Source organism: Trachinotus anak, unplaced genomic scaffold (genome assembly GCF_046630095.1).
Source record: "Trachinotus anak isolate AG129_WGS33_773 ecotype Australia unplaced genomic scaffold, CSIRO_AGI_Tana_v1 ptg000032l, whole genome shotgun sequence".
In the NCBI taxonomy this organism is placed as follows: Eukaryota; Metazoa; Chordata; class Actinopteri; order Carangiformes; family Carangidae; genus Trachinotus; species Trachinotus anak.
In genome coordinates, this window is record NW_027273883.1 from 27,352,141 (window position 1) to 27,374,869 (window position 22,729).

At 42.5% G+C, this 22,729-nt stretch overlaps 1 protein-coding gene across 4 annotated transcripts in view; it reads right to left on the reverse strand.

Annotated features, from left to right (window-relative positions):
- The window catches only part of cdk14 (cyclin dependent kinase 14), a 198,821-nt gene that overhangs the window by 63,649 nt on the left and 112,443 nt on the right, over positions 1-22,729 (reverse strand). For all 4 annotated transcript variants that reach the window (XM_071468356.1, XM_071468358.1, XM_071468360.1 and 1 more), the window contains 2 exons: positions 19,949-20,042; positions 763-826 (listed from right to left, as the gene is read on the reverse strand). In XM_071468356.1, the coding sequence (XP_071324457.1) occupies positions 763-826; positions 19,949-20,042 (158 nt within the window). The remainder of the gene's footprint in view (positions 1-762; positions 827-19,948; positions 20,043-22,729) is intronic.

Consider the following 22,729-nt stretch of genomic DNA (forward strand, 5'->3'; position numbering starts at 1 on the left):
TAACCCTCTTTATGGCCAACCCTGCCTGTCCCCTCTCCTCCACTCCAGCTCTTCTTCCCTCCATCAGCACCAGCACTAATCTGCAGTCTCTATTCATGTTCCCTCTAAAAAGCCCTAATGAGCTCCCAGAGGGCACGGCTACTCTGGCAGAGCTGCCACCCCCACTCCTGCTGCTGCTGCTGCGGCTGCATTAACACAGTACAGTGACATTTATGTACACTATTCTATTGGTTCATTTTTATGGTCAGGTTACTGAGTATATACGTGTGTACCTGATAGATCACAGGCTCTGGTGGCTCCATGCTAACACTTTACTACATGCTGTGTTAAGTAAAAATGGCTTCATGCTAACACTTTAGCATATAGAGTAATAAGTGACAGCAGGCTCCATGCTAACATCTTGTCATACTCTATGTTGAGTAAAAGGTGACTCCATGCTATGATGTTAGCATACAGAACAATGAGTGACAGTGGGCCCTGTGCCATTTAGCCATTTTACATCCAGTAAAAGTAGGCTTAATTTAACACTGGATTTCCTCTGCTGAGCAAAAAAAAGGCTCCATACTAAAACTTTATCATACACAACATTTACAGCCCCAAGGCTCCATGCTAACTCTTAAGCTTACACTATGTTATTTCCCTTGCTCTAGGGTTAATTAATTAATTATCATTTGTTTTAGTGAGATTTACACAAATTAGTGAGAGTTTATAGCATGTCTGCTCGCTGTGTATAGAGGCTCTCTATGACATAGAAGGTCTCACCTGGTTTGAAGTGAGGCAAGGAGTTAACACCTGGCCAGGTATCCTCAGATGGGGTGCCGAGGACCTGAAAAAGACATGAAAACACGAAGAGGAGGAAGTGAACGAGTGAAGCAGGAGAAAAAAGACTTTCTGGTTTAGTAGGGTAGTTAGCATGAGTGGCTAACACATTAGAGGGATTCACAAATGATAGTGCTCACCACTTAGCTGTGGAGAAAAAGTAATCAATAGAAAACCTCACAGCATCAATAAATCACATATTCACAGCCAATTCAGTTATTTCATTACATTTTATATCAATTTAAATGGACTTTATCCATGGAGTACTTATCATGTGTTTTGTCAAACATAGGTTACAAAATAATGCATTAATGTCACATAGTTCAATGTTCTGGTGAGCACTAGTTAATCCAACAAGTGTTATAGATTATAAACACAGTTCCACAATAATTTACTGTAGACAATTCTCTGATTCTGTTGGCATGAGCACAGAGAGACAGAGAGACTCAGGATCTTGATTTGCTGTATGACAAACTTGAAATTCCAGCACAATGACTTCTCATCACGCGTGCAACAGTCACGATAAGTCTATCTTTTATGGAAGTGCTGGCTGAGTTCTCACGCACACAGCCTGGGTTTATGATGACAAAACCCAGAGCAGCGGACATGCCTTCGACATGATCCATCACAGCAAGGCAGCATAATAGTTTCCAGATTGTGCAGTCGCCCCTGATCTACAGCACGCTCCTACAGAGGAGTAGCTGCACAGGGATGTTTGATTTATACTCTCTGCTTGAGGACAATGCATGTAAACACTGGATGGACGTGCACTGTAGAGTCACTGGAATAAATCACTTTCAGATGACTCTTGCTGGCACCACTGAGAGACAAAGAAAAAAGAGAATGAGAGCAAGAGTTGAGAGAATCACAGGTTATGTTTCCACAGCAGAGTATCTAGGCAGCTGGTCAAACTTTGGTTATGGTCTCTTTTGGATTGGGCTCTTTCTGTCTGTCTACCATGTATTTAACACTGACAAAATATCTCCACTTCTTAACTTCAACTTCAGAGGTATGTTATTCATACAAAAATGAAAAATCTAAACAAAAGAAGATGTGTTGTGTGGTTAAAAGGGAATTAGTGAACTCATTTAAATGTAAATACTGGAAACCAGGGGTATGTAATAAGGTCAGATGCTTGTATAACTTAAAGCATGTTGGCCTGTAACTGACCCAAATGTTAATCATAGTTTGTGGAATAACAAGAAGCGCCACCAGAGGGCGGTGCAGCACCACCAGGTCGACCCCACCAGGAACAATAAAAGTCGTCAGGACAAAGACACATTCATTCACAAACTCAGCAACTGAACTTCATTTTCTAAAAAGCACAAATGTTTTCTGTTTAGTTATCTCTATGTAGTTCTCTTTAGAAACAACAGTCCAGTTCTGAGAGTATTTAATTAAGTGTTTTAAAACATGACTAGAGTTTGGTTATAGAAAACATGAAGTCAACCACAGCAGAGGGGTCAAAGGAAGAGCTGAGGGGACTCAGTCTTTAGTAAGCATCTTGTCTGCAAGTGTTTTTAAGGACAATAATATGTCATTAAATGTAAGAGAGATAATACAATGTTGTCATAGGCAGAGTTTTCCTCTGATTTTCAAATTGAGATAAATCAGAAACTGGAGAGATCAGTCTGAAACTGTCCAAGTCACTGACCAATTATTTTTTTAAAAAGGACAATTGTTCAGCTGACTATTTAAGAAAACCAGCCTGTCTCAGAATTCATGAAATATTATATTTTCTTACACCATTTGAACATTATGCTAAATTTAGCTTAAAAATGCAGAAGATTTTGCAGGACAGTCAAAAACCAGCGTGCAACAACCAGTCACTTACAGTCCATTTGATACTATCCTCACAAGCCACAAACCTCAAACTCTGGCGTATAGTTTCAAGGCCAATCTCTCTCCTGCACTGCTTCTTTGTGCAGCCTCATGGCTCAAAGGTCAGTACTCTCACTTCACCTGTCAGCATACTTTCCCCATATTTGTGTGGGTGTTGTTTCTCTGAAAACCTGGCACTGCTCTACCATCAACTTGCCCGCACAAAACATGAGGTCTGAGGACGAGTGTCAAGGGCAGACACTTTCATACCAAGAGCAACATTTACTGCACAGAGAGGTGAACCCAGAAAAGATCATAGAAGAAGAGAGCTGGCTGACTGTCCAATAATAACGCAAAGAAATTACATTCGTATAGATCTAAACTGTTTTCTCAATTACGTTGTGGTGGCAATGTAATCACTGGCCAAATATGTGAATTAACAACGCATCCTCGTCAGGTTAACAGATGATGTAACCTGGTAACAACTACATTTCTTACAACACATCTTGCTGTTGCAAATTAGTTATATATCAATGAAATCTCTAGGAAATGAAGTTACTGTACCACCAGTGTGGGAGCTTACAGCCTGGAAAACAGGATCATGATAGGACAGGTGAACCTTTTGCAGACAGAGGGTGGGCAGGATGAGTTATGAATTAGGATGAAAGGTTGTGGGAGTGATAGGGGGCAGAGTGGGCATGTGAGCTGATCTCTATCTGGCCCACAGAGGTGAAAGCAGCCTGCATTATTGATGGAACAGTTCAATGTCCTTTGAAGGGAAGAGAGGGCGTGGGAGGTGGAGGGTAGGTTTGGGATTGGCTGTGAATGTCAGAGTCTATATGTGGACATCAGAAAGGGTAGAAGAGTACAGCAGCAGTATAGCTAGAGCTGTAGCATCACTCCACACCTGCACAGCAACCATCAAACTGACTTATTTACAATTGGCAGGTTTGTCACTTAATCAAGATGTCAAGAGACACAACAACAGCAATCAAGATGCCCCTCAGAAATGATGAATGGCCATGTGGACCATCAGTGTGAAAGCATTAGATCAGTGATATGTTATAATTTTCTTGGTTTGGCTCCAGCACATTGGGTGTAAAATGAAACAATGGCTGTTAAGGTGAAAGTGCTGCCTTAAAGCTGTACAGGATGTTTGAGAGTGTTCACATCTATTATGGCTGAAGGACTCATAGTGTAGGACTTGTAACACTTTTCAATAGTTTTAGGACAGTAATCCTCAACATTCAGACCAGCCAACCAAGGAGGTTTCTATGGCTGAACAATGGGATGGTCTTGACAAGCCTAGTCAGTCACCTGACCACCTGTCTGTGGACCTTGACAATAAAGATTGTGATGAGGCATAGATAGGGATGTAAAACAGTCCTTGAGTGGTTCCAGGAGCACAGTGGCATCAATGATTTTGAAATGGAGGAAGAAACTACGCGGAGTCTTCCTGTTACTGGCCGTCCGGCTAACCTGAGTAATTGTGGAAGAAGGACCTTGGTCAGGCAGGTGACCGAGAATTGTTGAATTGTCATTATGGATCACTGAGTGCAGTTTGATGCACAAAAATGAAGCGACTGTCAATGCAACTGATCGATCAGTGTTTGTGGGCATGAAGACAATACAATCGAGGAAATCCAGTTTGAGTAACGCATTTAAGAGTTTGATCACTGATCGGGGGTTAATAATAGACTAATATGAGACAGGAAATTATGACTTCTGGAAAGTCATTTTATCCTCCACCTTAAAAAAGACACTTGCATTGTGGTCACACTAATGCCAGGCTCCAGATGAAGACGTCCTCATGTCTCATTTAGCGACTGAGCTGCACAGTTCTCTCTGAATATAGTCTTGGAAACCATATTTAAACTACACTAATTTATCATCGCATTATTGGACAGTGGACAGTTTACAAAAAAAGACTGAAATCAATGTAGTGGAACAACTTTTTTTCTTTCCTGGGCAATGGTGTCCTCCAGCACCTGGACTCCTCAGGGACCTATGCCAGGATCCTGTTTGTGGACTTCAGCTCTGCCTTCAACACCATCATCCCGGCTCTGCTGCAGGACAAGCTCTCCCAGCTGAGCGTGCCTGACTCCACCTGCAGGTGGATCACCGACTTCCTGTCTGACAGGAGGCAGCACGTGAAGCTAGGAAAGCATGTGTCTGACTCCCAGACCATCAGCACTGGATCCCCACAAGGCTGCGTTCTTTCTCCTCTGCTCTTCTCCCTGTACACCAACACCTGCACCTCCAGCCATCAGTCTGTCAAGCTCCTGAAGTTTGCAGACGACACCACTCTCATTGGACTCATCTCTGATGGCAATGAGTCTGCCTACAGGTGGGAGACTGACCGTCTGGTGACCTGGTGCAGGCAGAACAACCTAGAGCTAAACGCTCTGAAGAAAGTGGAAATGATAGTGGACTTCAGGAAGAGACCAGCCCCACCCACCCCCATCACCCTGTGCGACTCCCCCGTGGCTACCGTGGAGCATTTTCGCTTCTTGAGTACCACAATCACAGAGGATCTCAAATGGGAGCTGAACATCAGCTCCCGCATCAAAAAAGCTCAGCAGAGGATGTATTTCCTGAGGCAGTTGAAGATGTTCAACCTGCCAAGGACTATGATGGTGAACTTCTACACCTCCATCATTGAGTCCATCCTCACCTCCTCCATCACCATCTGGTACGCTGCTGCCACGGAGAGGGACAATAACAGACTGCAGCGTATCATCCACTCTGCGGAGAAGGTGATTGGCTGCAATCTTCCGTCCCTCCAGGACCTGTACGCCTCAAGGACTCTGAGGCGTGCAGGGAAGATTGTAGCTGACTCCTCCCACCCTGGACACAAACTCTTTGAGACACTCCCCTCTGGCAGGAGGCTGCGGTCCTTCAGGACCAAAACCTCTCGCCACAAAAATAGCTTCTTCCCATCTGCTATTAGCCTCATCAACAAGGCTAGAGAGCCCCACTGTTGCTGATCCCCCTGATCCTCAATTGCACCAATCACCAGAAAAAATTCCTTGTACGTGAAAACATACTTGGCAATAAAACTGATTCTGATATTACCCACAATGCACCCAACTGCCATCAATTCAGTTAAATGGTAAATTGACTGCACTTATATCGGACTTTTTCTAGTCTAATCATGCACTCAGTGCTCAACATCTACTTCTACCATGTACACACACACACACACACACTCACACATAAATTTGAATTTCAGTATTTGGCCCAAGGACACCTCAAGAATCGAACCACTGGTCTTCTGATTAGTGGACAACCTGCTCTGCTTCCTGAGCCACAGCTGCCCAGTTGGAGAGGGAAGCAGAGATGAGAATTGAGCTACAGAGATGTGATGAGCTCAAGTCTTTCTATCCTCACTGGCCCTGACTTTTTTTTTTTTGTTCTTTTTTTTTACTTTTCAGTCTTCTAGTCTTCAGCTCCAGCTGTCATTCACATTTCACACATCTCCCTCTGGAGCCACAAAAAGCTTTCATAAAACCTCTTTTTCTCATATATGCAGAAGTAGCTACTCCCTGGGACCTGTAAACAGACTTTGATGTATGTGTATAATCAATGAAATTCCTTTTAAAGGCAAGCTTGCCTGAAACAAGTATGAATTTGAGAGATATCCAGATGTCAGTATCTTTTTTACAGAACACTCAACAGAGTCTTCAGTACGTTGTTCATCCACAAATTTATACATTTTACAATTTGGGGGAAAAAAAGTCTAGCAGAGTAAAGCACAAAACCACCCTCTGATGAAAACGGTGAGATGTAGCTGAGGTAAGTCTAAGTAGAGGTGGCTGGTCAAAGTATGAGGTCTGCCAGCTGAAAAGGACTGACATCAAATATTTTAATGTGAAACAATGGTATAATGACTTTGAAACTGCATGTACAAAAAGGTAAAAATTCCAACACAGTTAGTCTGATGTGAATTTTTTACGCCCTCAAATTAAGTCAGCACTTCAAACTAATATCACAGTTTAAATTCAGACACAGTGTTCTGGAGTAAACACATCAAAAATATGTCTCTGCTCTGCTACTGTCTTACTGCAGTGGATCTCCCACTGTTTTAACCAGAAACCAGCCCTGAGGTAATGACTGTAACACTGAAAATCTTCACGTGATGTGAAATTTGATGGATGAACTGTACCATATGTTGTTCAGGCTGTTAATTATAACACCCCCTCAGGCAAATCACAATTTTTTAAGAAGCTGGAAGACTGTAACAAAATATATTCCCCAAGGTTTTGTCACGAACATGTCACTAGTTAGTTATAATGTCACAGTTATTATCTCCCTTTACATCTGTCTGTCTGACAAAGCAGAAGTAGGAGTGTGTTTGTGACGTGAATTACACATTAACCCACATCAGATTCTAAAAGTCCTTTTTTAATCCTGTATCTGAAGTGTGTGTTGTGATGTCAGGTTCCAGGTCCCTCTAGAAGTTGTTGTCAGTTAAATGTAAAGATTCAAGTTCTGAACAAATGAGTATTGCTGTTGTTTTCATAGGAGGATAGTCTTCTCTCTGCACGAGCTGCACGGAAAAATAAAAGTCCCTCTGCTGGGACAGTGAATTCCAAACCTGGCTCAGACAGAGTAATGGACATATGTCACAGCATGTTGAAAGGGGGGAAGGGGCAATCCATTGAGGGGGGCAAGGCTGGGCGTGAGTGTCTGGAGAGAGAGAGTCCTGAGAGAAAGTACTGCTTCAGAGGGAATTTCTGCGAGGTCACAGGTCACGACTCTGAGCTCTACACGCACATTCTCATGGACATACAAAATCTTACCCCCCAACAGCTATGTTACCGACCACCCACCCAGCCAGACACAAACAGTATGTCTGACCTTCACACAGGAACCTCTAATTATAGGTTGTATATGTTGAGATTGAAAAGATTAGACACTGAAAGCAGGTCAAACAGACTCATCACAGTGAGCAAGATAAGAAGAGTCACCACAAATAACTTGACACATTATCTATCTTCAATCCTTCAGAGAAGGTCTGTGCATTCCAGGACAATCAGCACAAAGAAAGGCAACTATCATTCAGCTCTCGGCTGAAAACGTTTTCATCCTCAGTTAAAAGTTGAGATAACCCTGATGACATCATCAGCTACTCTCTCAAAATTGACACACCTCCTCCTCCTGAGTAGTCGTCTTCTAGTCATGAACTGAACTGAACTAAATGTGTAAAGCTGCTGGAATTCCACCAGTCCTGAATGAAAGTCTTGTAACATTATAATACCATAGCAGAGAATGTAAGACTTTTTTCACAGTGGACATTTTGACTTGTCATAACAGGAAGAGCACAGGTGTAACAAATAACATTCATGATGTGTCCTAGTAACTCAGTGAGTCAGCATTCACTAAACCAGATATCTGGAATGAGTTCACCTAAATGAAATGCAAAGATTGTTTGCTTTCTTTTTAGTTTCCCCTGTGATTGATGAGTCAAAATTTTGCAGTGACAAAGCCCCTAGACTTGTTGTGTGGAAGACATTTGGACTTGTCATAGTGTGAAAAGAACAGTTGTAATTTAAATGTCCTGTAAATGAGATTTTAAACAATGATGCTGCGGCAAACAACTATTCTCTATACGAAGATATATAGTGAAGTAATGGCATCCTGAGCAGGGAACAAGTCGAGTCTTTTATCAGCCTTAGTAAAGCAAGTCTCAAGTCCTTGACTTTCCAACTCGAGTCTGATTCTAGTTAAGTCATGTGACTTGAGACCCTCACCTCTGCAACCACCCTAGCGGGCACCCTGATACTGTGTCCCAGTTCAAGGGCTGCATCATCTGAAGGATGTGGTCTACAAAGGTGTGGCCTAGACCACAAAATGAGACGTCTGGCTTAGGGAGGATTTTCACTTTACGTCACCAGCTGTGTCTGCCCTCACTGTTAGGTTGCAAAGTGCGGCTCCTGTCGCCTAGCACCCTTGACAACACGGAACTCTTTTTTACAAAAACTTGAGGTTTTAAGGTCCTTGATTTTAACAGTTGTACCATTAACTGTTGAACTGAGCTGGAACCCAACACTTGCATTTAAAAGTGTGATCCTCAGGCTCTCTGTCAGTGTTCTTGCTGTGATATTATTTTCATTACCGGAGCACAATCAATCTCAGGATATGATAGGAAACAAAGGACACATTTCTCAGCCACATTTAAAGGAGCCTTTGAAATGGGACGCTCTCGTCACGCCACTGTGTCTTAAAATGCTGCCTCTGGAGGATGCAGCTGCTGAATTTGGACACAGCTGCTTAATTTCGACAGCAATTGTTTGAATAACTTAGACAAAGTCTATTATCAAAATAACCACTGGGTTTTAATATCAACGCTGTGGCAGCTGTACCTCAGTGGTTTTAAATTGAGATTTTAGTGCTTTTTATTCTGTTAGGTTTCTATGCACCTGTGGGGAGGTGCAGATTTGTATCTTCCATTTGTTCAAACACTGATCAATCCCTTAATCCAAACCTAAGTACCGGTACTGGCCCCAGTCACAGCTGTATTCCACCTCTGCTTCATCCAGACTTCGACCTCTACACTGTCTTTGTCCTAACGCTGACCCTGGCCTCCATCTCATCCTCTGCTCCAAAAATCCCAGTCCCACCCCTCCGCTGCTCTCCAACCCCGGTCACAGCCAAGCAGATTGGGGTCACCTCCAGGCAGGGGTCAAACGCATCAGAACCAGAGCCAAGTGAATCAGCTGTCTCAAACTGCGAGCGGGTGGAATGTGTTCAGTAAGCCCTGACTTTCTGGCTTTCAGCAGATGGATGCTCATGTCACAGGCACAGCGGCTGTCAGTGAAATGGCATTATTTATCTCACCAGCAGCCTCTCTGCCTCTCCAGAGGGAAGATCAGCTCGCACGTGCACTGGCTTACTTTTCATACTAGGAATAAACAGGCTCTCCTATAGAGAGGACTGGGTCTCTGCACCAGGCATGCAGCTCCATGGCAGAACCCCTCTGCTGCTGAGAACTACAGTGTTTTAGGCAACGATTTAATGAATGAATGAAAATTTGTGTTTAGCTGGTCATGGTCATCGTGTCTTAGCATGATTACATTTACTAATTTGCATTAAACAGGAAGTACAACTAAGACTGAAGTGAATGTCATTAGTTTTACAGATATTTGGTCTGAAACCAAGGCAATGAACAAATTAAAATCCTGACCTTATGATGGCACTACAGGAAAATCATCAACGTTATAGCATAAGTTACTCTAAAACCGTGGTTCCCAACCTGTGGGCTGGGGTTATCCATTGGTGGATCACAAAAGTATTGCTGACAAATCAGTTGCAAAATGAACGAAAATTGTTTAAAATGAAATGATTTTTAAAAACATTAAAAATTCTGAAAAAAATCCTTCAACAGTTCTCATATTGAAGCCTATTTCTGTCAGCCAATGATAGGAACTCTTATGTTGTCGCCGGCTGGACCAAATTGTAGACTTTTGCTGTCTCAGTCTGATTGTGCGCTAAAAGATCACATCCATGGCAATAACACTATCAAAATGGATAGCTGTTTAGCAACAGGAAGAATTAAAAGGAAAAGAGTCAGAGACAGATGGTTGATTGACACAAGATTTCTGCCCCCTTAAACAAAAAAAAAAAAAAGTAAAATGTAGCTTCCCCTGCTTTCAGTTCAGTCCTCAATATTTGATCATTATCATGAAAATAAAAAATGCTCTGAGAAGGCATTACTTTTCCTCTGTATTGTTATGGGATCCGATATGGGCCACCAGCATTTTTGAGATTTTCAAGTGGGCCATGAGTTGGAAAAGGTTGGAAACCACTGATCTAAAACCTTTACTGCCCAACTGGAGAAATGTACATTAAAAAAATCCTGCCTCTTCTGAGTCACACACAGACATGATCCATGTTTTTAGATTCCATTTAACTTACACTTTCTGAGGATGTGATAATGAAGGCTGATGATAGAACCTGCCGGAATCATCACGTTTTTCAGTTTTCTTCAGTATCAAAGTAATCCTGGTACAGCTGTTCCAGGACAACATGCAACCCAGAGTCATAAACTGAAAATTATTACATCCACGGGTACAAACAGGAAGTACCAGTAGGGAAGTTAAAGTGGTCCACAGCAAGCTCACTCACTCCTTGTCAGTTGGCTGTTTAAAGAGAGACAAGTTCTCCTCTGGGGACAATGCACACACAAGCGCGTGCTTCAGGCTGCTACGATGGCATCATGATGGAAAGTTTGGTTTAAGGTTGTATATAATATACCGGAGGGAACACTGTAACACTGGAGGCATCTACAGGCATTAATCAGACTCTGCTCTGCAGCACAGCAACAGGAATAATAATGAAACAGCCCTATAAGCAACATGCAAACATCTTAACTGCAGTAATACCTCACTCTGATTAATGAGCAGAATCAGATTATTATGGTTATGCAAACTTAGCCAATGTGTTAGTGTGAGTAACAAGGCTTATGTATAGAAACAAAAACACACACACACACACACACACACACACACACACACACACACACACAAGCAAAGCACACTCACCTATGTCTGACAGGCTATTTCCTGCAGATAGACCTGTCCATATTCATACAGTTCTTCCAGTGGACATAATCCTTTGTGTGCTGACAGCTAGTTAACCAGCTCGAGCAAGCAGGGCCTCAAGCATCGCAGCTTTAATTCACACAGACAGCGCGTCTGTGTGTGTTTGTGAGTGTGTGTGTGAAGTATAGAGACACAAAGCCATGTTAACACCTATCTAAAGAAAAGCACAAGCGTGAACATACAGACAGTGTTTATGAATAACCACAGCTGTTTAATTACTAAAGACCCCAGCCCGCATCTTAAACAGACACTCTGGAGAGCATGCTTTTACACCTTGCTCACCCGGACATGCACACGCAGTGCTGTATGGATGGTGATAAGCTCAGGAAATGGAACAGCCCTGATGCTGTCAAGGAAAATCACACAGTGGGTGTGTGGCATCAGAGAGAAATTGGCCCCCGTGAAAATATCTGCTTTAATAAACAGGTACAGAACAGAAAAGCCATTTGAGGGTTTATTTATTTACCTATCTGCCACAGGAGCCACAATGGGTACATTAGCAAGAAGGAGCGGTAAAGGTGAGCTTTGCAGGCTTTATCTTTTCCCTGTGTGGACTTCTGAGCAGGACGGAGGTTGGCATAAATGCATCGGGTTTTTATGCATCGGGTTCTTCCCGAATGATCAACAATAGTGAAACTGCACAAAGTGCTGTTAAATTCAGCTGCAGGGAAGAGACCTCAGAAATCCACCTTCAAGCAAAAGGCATCTGACAGGACGTTAATTGCCAGAAGGCTAACGACTGCACTGCTAGAGACAAAATATTTGGAGATGTAATTAACACTCAGGAAGGGGAGTGTGTGCTGAATGACACATGCAATATTAAAATCACCCAACCACCCCTGGAGGAATAAGCCTGATACAAATGTTTCAACCATCTCTGCACTGTCAGGTAATTCTCACTAATGGAGCTCAACCTGTCATACATCAACACTTTAAAGTTACTAGAAACTGAAGCGTGGCTGTCTTTTTCTATAGTGACTGCTGTCTGTATATCTGGCCAATAAAGGCATCTCAGTAGCCAGACTAACTTATTCAGAATCAATGGAGCGATGCAAGTTACTACAAATGTGCTGTATGGGGTGTGAACTGAGGCAAATATGTGTCAACAAGGGTTTTAGATTCACACATACCTTTATGAATCTCTTCATCAGCTGCCTGCAGGTAACTGTACAGTTCACGTATCATTTAGGGGAAAGTAAAGATGGACTAGAGAATCAGTCCAGAGGTTAAATATGCACAATAATGCAAGGTAAAGGTTCAGTTTTCTCTCTGTGTGAACAGATCAGACAGACGGTCAACAAGGCAACAATTTAGCCACATCTACATCTAAACTAGGGGTGGCTGATATATCGAATACACTCCATGTACCACGGTTGTTCCACATGGGATAGTGTAAATGACTACATCACTGAGAATATCACCTAATTGTTTTAAACCAAAGGCATGAAATTTACTTTAGTGTTTTGTGCTCTCCTCTCTGCCTATCTAGAGAACTCACATATCTCTGTATCCTATTTTCACTTTGAATTTATTCTGAATGTCCTGACTATAAGTTATGATTCATATTTTTCTGCCACTATTTATCAGGTACACCTCGCTAGTACTGGGCTGGACCCCTTTGCCTTCAGAAATGCCTTAATTCTTTGTGGTGTAGATTCAACAAGGGGCTGGAAACATTAATCCGAGACCTGGTCCATATTGACATGATAGCATCAGCAGTTCCTGCAGATTTGTCGGCTGCACATCCATGATGTGAAACTCCCATTCCATCACTTCCTAAACGTGCTCTACTGGACTGAGATCTGGTGACTGTGGAGGCCATTTGAGTTAAACTCATTGTCATGTTCAAGAAACCAGTTTGAGATGATCTGAGCTTTGTGACATGGAGCATTATCCTGCTGGAAGCAGCATCAGAAGATGGTTCACTGTGGTCATAAAGGGATGGACATGGTCAGCAACATACTCAGGTAGGCTGTGGTGTTTAAACAATGCTCAGTTGGTACTAAGGGGCCCAAAGTGTGCCAAGAAAATGTCCCTCACACCATCATACCACCACCACCAGCCTGAACCGTTGGTACAAGGCAGGATGGATCCATGCTTTCATGTTGTTGATGCCAAATTCTGATGCTACAGCAGAAATCGAGACTCATCAGACCAGGCAATGTTTCTCCAGTTTTCTATTGTCCAGTTTTGGTGAACCTGTGTGAACTGTAGCCTCAGTTTCCTGTTCTTAGCTGACAGGAGTTACTGATTTACTGTTGTCTTCCTATCAGCTTGAAGCAGTCTGGCCATTCTCCTCTGACCTCTGGCATCAACAAGGCATTTTCTCCCAGAGAACTGCCGCTCACTGGATATTTTCTCTTTTTCAGACCATTCTCTGTAAACCCTAGAGATGGTTGTGCGGGAAAATCCCAGTGGATCAGCAGTTTCTGAAATACTCAAACCAGCCTGTCTGGCAGCAAAAACCCTGCCACGTTCAAAGTCACATAAATCACCTTTCTTCCCCATTCTGATGCTCAGTTTGAACTTCAGCAGGCCATCTTGACCATGTCCACACGCCTAAATGCATTGAGTTGCAGCCATGTGATTGGCTGATTAGATATTTGTGTTAACCAGCAGTTGAAAAGGTGTATCTAATAAAGTGCCCAGTGAGTGTATATCATGTATCATGATATAGTCTAAAAATATTGTGATATTATTTATAGACCATATATCACTCAGCTCTCATCTAAACCAGTTTGGAGGTTAACCTGAGAGTGCTGCCCCTGGATTGTTGGTAATAATGACTGAGCATCAACACAATTTAAATGATGGTATTGAACTGTGAGTAAAACTGATATTATTTTTAAATTCATGCACCTAAACTAAAGGTAGAGAGTCACCTGTCTTCTTACGTCTGCTGAACTTTGACCCTGAGCTGAGCTGATGTTTGTGAGCACAGCTATAGGTTGAAGTCTGCTGCTTGTGGTGCATTGAAAAATGAAGGATCAAATTTAAAAGGTGTCTTTGTGTATATGATATCAAATCACAATCATATTGAGAGTCTCTGTAGTGATCTGACTGCTGTTGTCAACATTCACAGTGTAGCCTATGGGCCAATATTCACTGTTTCCCACCAGCTCAGCACCCATAGACTCCCACTCCTGTGGACAGCTACACACGAGGGGCAGGAGCCATTGTTTTTCTGCAATGATGCAAACGCCCCATTACCCTGAAGATCTGACTACAAGGAGAAAAACTTGTGACATTCCAGCTCTGCAGACGCTGTGTTCGATGTGCCGACCCCACTCCTGGCAGGGTGCCTCTCACACAGTGATGGAAGCTGACCTTTCTCTTCCTTTCTTCAAACAAAATGGCCTTTAAGATGCTTCTGACTCCGCATAATTCAATGACGGTGCCCTTCTCACGAGTCTCTCAGGCCGTGCATCCAAACTGTGACGGCTCTGACAGCCTGGCAGCAGACGCACGGGGCCTCAGAGAAGCCAGGATGGAAATGTCAACATCAGGCTAACTCTGACAAGTGGGCTGGTTTTGTGATCACACGCCACCCTGCCAAACCACGTATCTGCACATTTCTATATTCATCTGTCTCTTACCTTGAGCTGACAGCTGAGTGTATACAAACACAAACACAACACAACACTGAATGTGATTTGGATGAGAAATACCAAAGTTTGATATCTAATATTTGGGATTTGTTCAGGTATTTTCTAGAATATATTTATTGTGTGGTGGTGTTTTAACTTGTTCTGCCTCTATTTGTCTCTTTTCTTTGCTGTTTGTGCAGCAGCAGTAGTAGTAGTTGCCTGGCTTTTTCCAGATCCATACGTCTAATGACTAAAATCCTTCATCTGGTTAAAATATATAGTTGAAAACAACCTTGTGGTTGTTTCCTCCTCCAACCAGTCAAGTTGCAGGAGATATAGTCACAGTCTCTCCTGAGTTACAGTGTTGAATAATGGCCAGAGGTGTTTTTGCAGAACATTATGATGTCACAGTGAAGTTGACCTTTGACCATTTTGATATAAAATGTCATCACTTGTTAAACTGTGTCATAATTAGTGAGTGAATTTGTGAGTTATGGCCAAAAATGTGTTTTCTCAGGTCACTGTGACCTTTGACCTTTGACCACCAAATTCTAATCAGTTCATCCTTGAGTCCAATTGAATGTTTGTGCCAAATTTGAAGAGGGTCCCTCAAGGTGTTACTGAGATATCATGTTCACAAAAATGGGACAGATGGCTGGACTAACAACGCCTCCAGCCCCGACTGTCTCCAGAGCACAGGCATAAAATTGTGGCTTCAAACTGGATGTAAGTCAAGTTTGAGCTTCTGTCAGACAAACACAACACTGACACCGGTGCATAGTGCATATGACGTCATTGACAGGTGACCAATGCAACGGAGCGTTACCATGATTAAAATCACAGATTTTGAAAAGTGCTTTAAACGTTTGTGATAATGTAGGAACACAAGTCGACAGCATATAGAACATAGGTCTAGTTGTTTTTAGACATTTTAATGTGGAGAAGTTATAACTTTAAGCAAGATTTTTGAAGGCTTTTACTTTTAAAAAGAGAATTTTAATATTGTTGTATTGGTATTTTTTCTTCGGTATTAAAAGGATGTTTTTTAGTAAGTAATGGATGTGAATACTTGTACCACTGGTTGTAAGAGCTTCAAATTACTATCAATATTTATTATACAGAAAAGCATTACATTAGTTTAGTTATATAAAATTATATTGGTGATATATTGCCTCCACTCAACAGGAGCCCAGAGTTCATGGTAGCACCCTTTATCACCAATCAACATATCAAGCTTGTGAGTTCTGCTTTGTTTACTGCACTTAGCTAATTCTGTCAATACAGCAAATTTGTATTTGAAATTTGAATTTCGCTTCCACTGAACAGATGATGAGTGACACCACATTATTCTTTGGGTATTCAGGCTCTTTTACATCAAATTGTCTCCATGATGCTGCCAGAGTCTTAAAAAAAAAAAAAAACAGGATGTCTGACCAAACTGGAGAGCCTCTGCAGGGAGGTAGAGTGCAGCTGAGCCTCATCATCAGTCTGGCCAGCAGTCATCCCATTGTTGGGCCTCTCTCCTCTCTTATAGCATCATGGTGTGTCTGAGAGGGGAGCCGGGATCACTGAGGCTGGAGGCTCTCACAGCTGCGCGCAGGAAGTCCCTCTTTTCCCTTCTGGCATAAAAGACAATCAATAAGAAGTAGTTTTCTTCCTCTCACTCTCCGTCTGCTGGTTTTCTATGCTTTGTGAGTGATCCCCTGCCTGCGGGGGCTTCCTCCACCTCTCCTCATCCCTTCATCCAAAATCCATTCATTCTCATTCCACGCTCCGTGTCTGACGCCTTCAGCCCAGAGGCCAAACAGCAGCGAACACACTTTGTCTCCACACTTGACTTCTTCCCTCTTTCACACTCTCATCTCTATAATTTTCTACATTAATTATTCAGGCCCCTCCAGTCTATGAATATAAATCCATTATGTCTGCCCTGTTACATTCTGCTTCAATTAGGAGACTGGAGATGAAATTGTGTAGAGGGATGGCAGATCAGGAGATTAAAGGATTCAGAGACCTCACTCTACTTTAAGATATTTCAGCTACCTTGTAATTACCTAATGGAAACTGTGCTATTGTTCAGTTGTCAAGTGCCAGGTATGGCCTCCGCAGCGTTCCCCTGGGATTCTCGTCCGTGCAGACTCAATACCATCATGGTATTTACGATGCAACCCCAGGGTTTCATCTCATTTAAGCAGCAGTAATGTTCCTGGGAGCACCTTGAGATGACAACACGGTGTGATACCCTGCTGAAAACAGGCTCAGATACACCACTTGTTCAATGTAGAATGTTTGCTACATAGAGGACTCATTGGAGGATGAGTGCACACACCACTTGGATGTTAAAGTGCTGCATAATTATGCATCAGATATTCATAATTAATATCTCCGTCGCATAAACAAATGCCAGAGCATCTACATCACATGAGGCAAAATACACTGAAGTACATGTTTTATCTTACAGGACGTGCAGTTTTTACTCTGTGTTTATCAGTCTGTGCTGTTTTGTCAGTTTGTGTTGTTTTTTAAGAAACTGTCCTGACAACATACGTTAACTGTTGAAATCCTGCTGCTCAGCAGAGGAGGAGACGGGCCGCTGCACGGTCAAGATGTCTGAGGAGTATTAATCTCCCCAGGCTCAACACACGATAAAATCAGATGACTTCTTCCTCTGCAGCACTTTCACGAGACAGGCCACAATGCATGATGGTCTAGCTTGATCAGTGTAGTGCATATCGAGCCAATTCTTCTTCGCTGCTCTAAAACAGGCACCTACACAGGAAGAAGCGCTTGTACAGCCACTGGCAACAAATGTTACAGAGCAGTGAAGAAGAATTGATTTCTGGTTTCTAGCGTTAGCTTGTTAGCCATTGGCCGAGGTCACTAACAGGTGGAAAGGGGTCTGGGTTCGGACCTGGACCTGTGACCTATAAATTATTGACAATTGATACATTTTGACAGAGGGTTTCTGTTTTAAGTGTTCAGGTGTTCGGTCAGTGGACGACTGGATCTGTGTCAGCAAATTATTGAAACAGCATCTGTGTGGAAATGATTCTGCCCCAAGCTGTTTGATCAATACAAACTATTTGACTACTGTAAAAAAAAAGAGAATATTCATGCATTTTGTTCATGTTTTGCAATGAGCCACCTCATAAAGCAATGACAGCCATCATATCACAACCATGCAGGTTATATAGAGCTATTACATTTTTTTAAGGCAGTACTATCAGAATGGTACTTGATATCGGCTGATACACAAGTTCATATATCAGAATCTGTATCTGTAAGGAGGGAACAGCGTCCTATTGTGGATGAGGTTTACAGTTGAAAATTAAACCGGCACTACAGAATGGCTGGTTCACTGTGTGGCAGACTGTATAGTGAGCGAGGGAACGGGTCAACGACAGTGCTGAGGCTTCACTGTGGATTTTAAATCAGACTCAGCCGGCATTAATGGGCATAAAGTGTGTGAAGAAAACACACATCATCAGAGTATCAGCCTGCACCTTTGGGACGAGGCAGGAGGGAAGCAATGATTCATGCTGTGTTTATACCACACGCTGACCCTGCCGTCAGCATGTGGCAACACAAACCGAGATTCACGGGGCAGTTCATTTTTCTACATCTCACTGAAAGATGTTTCATTTCACACCTGACACAGCAGAATGAATGAGCCTGGTGAAACTGTGTGGTATTTAAACACCAGCATCACTTACAGCTTAGGAAGAAACGCACTAAAACAGCAAGTCTGACAAAAATATCACTGTGTTCACACTGTGTAAATTATAAAATCCATACGGAAATAAGAGCACAGCTACCATCACTGTATAATATATATCAAGTGAGGCCACTGGCTAAATATAGATGAGTCCAATCATCAGTCAAGCTGCTGATTTGAACCTCATTCTGTCAGTCAACGCATCTGACGCAGGATAACATGGCAGCTCCACAACACTGTACAGATTTCAAACCGAATAGGAACAGAAATAAAGGAGGTGTGATGGAGGAGGAGAAGGAGGAGGAGGGCAGGAGCACATCCTGTTTCCTCCTTGTTTCCTCTGAGGCTCTGAGCTCTGATGATGGATGCTGGACTTCATCTGAACCAGATCAGAAGCTGACACCACTTCCTCCACTGCTGCTAACCAGAGAGATCAACACTTGTGCTGACAGATGAGTGTAAGAAAGCAGCTTCGCAGAGCAGCACAGTTATTATTTATTCAGATTTATTCATGTTGAGAGAATGTTTGAATATTTGACCCAAATCAGGGCAAATCAGGGCAAACTTGATTCTGACGACCTCATATCAGGTTTGTATATGAGCTGAGTCCATCACTAATTTATATCTAAACATGCTTCTCTGCTAGAAAAGAGGTTTACTAGCATCCACACACACACACACACACACACACACACACACACACACACACACACACACACACATATATATATAAAGTGGAAAAACATATTTCATCCCCTGCATTCTGGATATTAAACCTCAAGTTAGCATCAAATCATTGTGTTTCTCTGCAGATCATATGCATGTGGGTTGTAAAAATGTCGTCATAATTAATTTTTACCCATAATTTTAATTTTAATTTTTCAGGATAATGAGACACACAATATTTAACAGTGTTTAATCTTCAAGATACAACTTGGATTATGCATTTACGAGGGCATGGAGAGAAAACACAAACAGAGACACCAACTGTGCCTCACTTTTCATGTCAACGCAACATGAAGCAGCTGAATAATTTTTTTCCATGGTGGTAGTAGAGGAAATTAAAACACTGAGGTCATTGTGCCTAAACGGGAAAATATGAACATGTCAGCATGTCAGTAACGTGCTGTCAGCAAGACACAGAGAGTACTAACTCTGCTCCAGTCTGTTTAAATGACGGACGGCCTTCAGATCGGTCAGCGCGACCCCTGACTGGAAGTGGACCCTTCTCATGAACACGTACGGGAGGGGTAGGACAATGGGAGATCATCCTCTAGTTAATCGAACGTGGATGGTGTCGTTAGAAACCCCAGACTCTGGGGGTTCTGCAAAGGCTACCAGCAGGACACATATTCACTCATACATATTACACACACTCAGACACTGCAGCATCAGTGACTCACCAGGAATATCCTCTCCAGCTGGTCCTGGATGTCCTTCATCCCTGGAAAGGCAGCCACACCCTGGATCATCTCAATGAAAATGCAGCCCACTCCCCTTAAAGACAGAGTGATACATGATATGGTGATGAAGCCCCCTCTCCCGGCACTGGCTCAGATAAAGAAAATGTATTCAACTCCATAATAACAAAGTCCAGTGCACTCAATAAAATTAAAAATAGTATCATTACAATCAATACTGAGGTCTAACAATGACTGATTCTTTATTACAACATGCCTCAGTGAATGTAGGTCAGAGCTAAATTTGGGGGGTTGTTACCCTGAGGAAATCTAGTAGTGTATGTGTGTGTGTGTTTGTGTGTGTGTGTGGAGATAGTTTGAACCCACTTCATAAAATTAACTGTTAACCAGTTCATTGTGGACAAAAGAAAGAGCTTATTTTTGGGTCAGTGGTTAAGGCTAGGGGTAGGTCAGGGTCAGGGTCAGGGTCAGGGTCAGGTAATATGTCCAGGACAGGAACATAAGTCCCCAAAAGTGACCTGTGATAATGTGTGTGTGTGTGTGTGTGTGTGTGTGTGTGTGTGTGTGTGTGTGTGTGTGTGTGTGTGTGTGTGTGTGTGTGTGTGTGTAAACTCTTGGCAGAGCTCATTTGCCAAAGTGCTATTGTGTCTTGACAAATCCCCTCTCTGAACAGAGACACTAGAAATACAAGATGAGAAACAGAAAGGAAGAGACGGAGATGACCTGAAATTCATCCCAGAATTTCCACATTATTCCCATTTTAACACTTTGTTTGTTTGTTTTGATGCCCATCAGCTTTTGCGTTGCAGCAGCTATTCTTCCTCGGGGTCTATACACTTTTAATCTCGACAATATACAGGGTCAGGGTCAGGTAATAACTGACATAACTGACATAATCAGAGTACTCATCACAACACAACGATACACATAACACAATACGCAATGCATAATTAGTGCACATAACATTAACACATTTTTTCGAGTTTAAGTAAAGACACAAACTGGCTTCAGGGTTTAAAGGTCCCATATTTTACACTTTTACAGTGTTTCATCTGAAGTGTTGATCTCCATCAGAAGATATATTTGTGGCTTTAAGAACCATCTCAGTGTAGTTTAGTGACAACAGGTTGGTGAGCCAATCAGAAGAGAGGATCTAAGCCTCTCCTCTGATTGGTTGTCTGAGTGATCAAAATCAAAATATAATGATCAAATAAAAATATGTCAGATTTCAGGTAAACGCTCAGAGAAACCAAATCCTGCAAGGTTGGATGGTGGGTCCAGGTGGGGAGGGCTTGGGTGCATGACTGAGAGCAGCTTTGTTGTGACATCACAAAGTTCCAGAAGTCCTGATGGCTGGTTTTGAGGCTCAGTTTCTGAATACAGGCTGTGTGCATTTCTCTGTGGACTGAGGCTTTGATACTTTCACAGTATTAATATAGAACCTAGACCTGCTTTATAATCACAAACACATGGACGTCTACCTTTAGACTGGATGGACTTTTAAATGGGTCGAGCTGACTCTGGATATTCTTGGACAATACAGAAAAAAAGACACTTGGTTTCATCTTTCAGTATCTTTATCTTTTCCAAATGAGACAGATGCAGAAACACTGTGCTCTCTTTGCCAAGCTCGTCTTCATGGTCTGACCCACCCTCCTCTTCCACTTTACTTTTTCTTTTCTCCTTTTCTTTCCACTCGACCTTCAAGGTCGTCCTCACAGACAGTCATCAGCTCATGCTGCTGGAGACTGTCCACTGGTAAATGATGCTGGTGGAGGATCTGATGTGACCCACACGGTGGCGTGCAGAGATTTTTATCTGCTCTGTCCCTCTCTCACTGTGACAAGAATTTGTCCATGTCCTGAATGGATGCTGTGCAGGATATGTGGACATATCTGTCATATATTATCTCAGGGAAGTCAGAAATATTGGTTTTAGTGTTTTCATAGAATTTGTTGACCATAATAAAAATATAGAATAACACCAGCCGTATTCTTAAAGTTGGAATTGCTTTGCAGTGCAGCCGACCACAACTGAACCTGCACATTAATCTGAGCGCGATCATGCTTGACTGGTGTCAAGTGGGACAGAGATTATTTGTGATACGGAGCTAAAACTGTTGTCTGGACAGAGATCGTATTCATTTCAAAATGAAAGTGTAGTAGTTTGGATGTCACCTAAAATTGCCCAATATTCTCATCTCTAATTAAACTGCTTGTGTGTAAAGTGGAAATTTTGACCTCATGGTGGCACTAAAGGAAAGGTCAAGAGTTCAACAGACATCAGGATTCATGAATACCCACAGCAAATGTCATTGAAATTTGGTCACTTATTTCACCTGAGAGAAGAACTGGAGCTAAGTTTTATCAGGATAAGAATTCACCTACGAACATCCACCGTTTGATGTTTGCTTGATGCTCTAACCGTAGCCTCATTAAATCTTGTGAACTACCTCTCTGTATTCCACTGCAGGCATCACATTGTAAACTACTGTCATCTGACCCGTCTTTGGACTGACACTGAACCATGACGAGCCTGAAATTGTCTTTTCAAATGCAGATCATGATGGAAGACCTTAGAGGTTTCAGTGAGAAGCCGTGTGATGTGAATATCAGTCAGACGAACTCCTCTTTCCATCAGTTCAATCTGACATCATTTGCCATATTTATCCTGGAGTCTGGTCGTGTGTGAAAGCTGCAGCCCGGTGAAGTGCCTCCATCACATCCTCCCTCCTCATGGATGGCGACCGGCAACCTGCAGGCT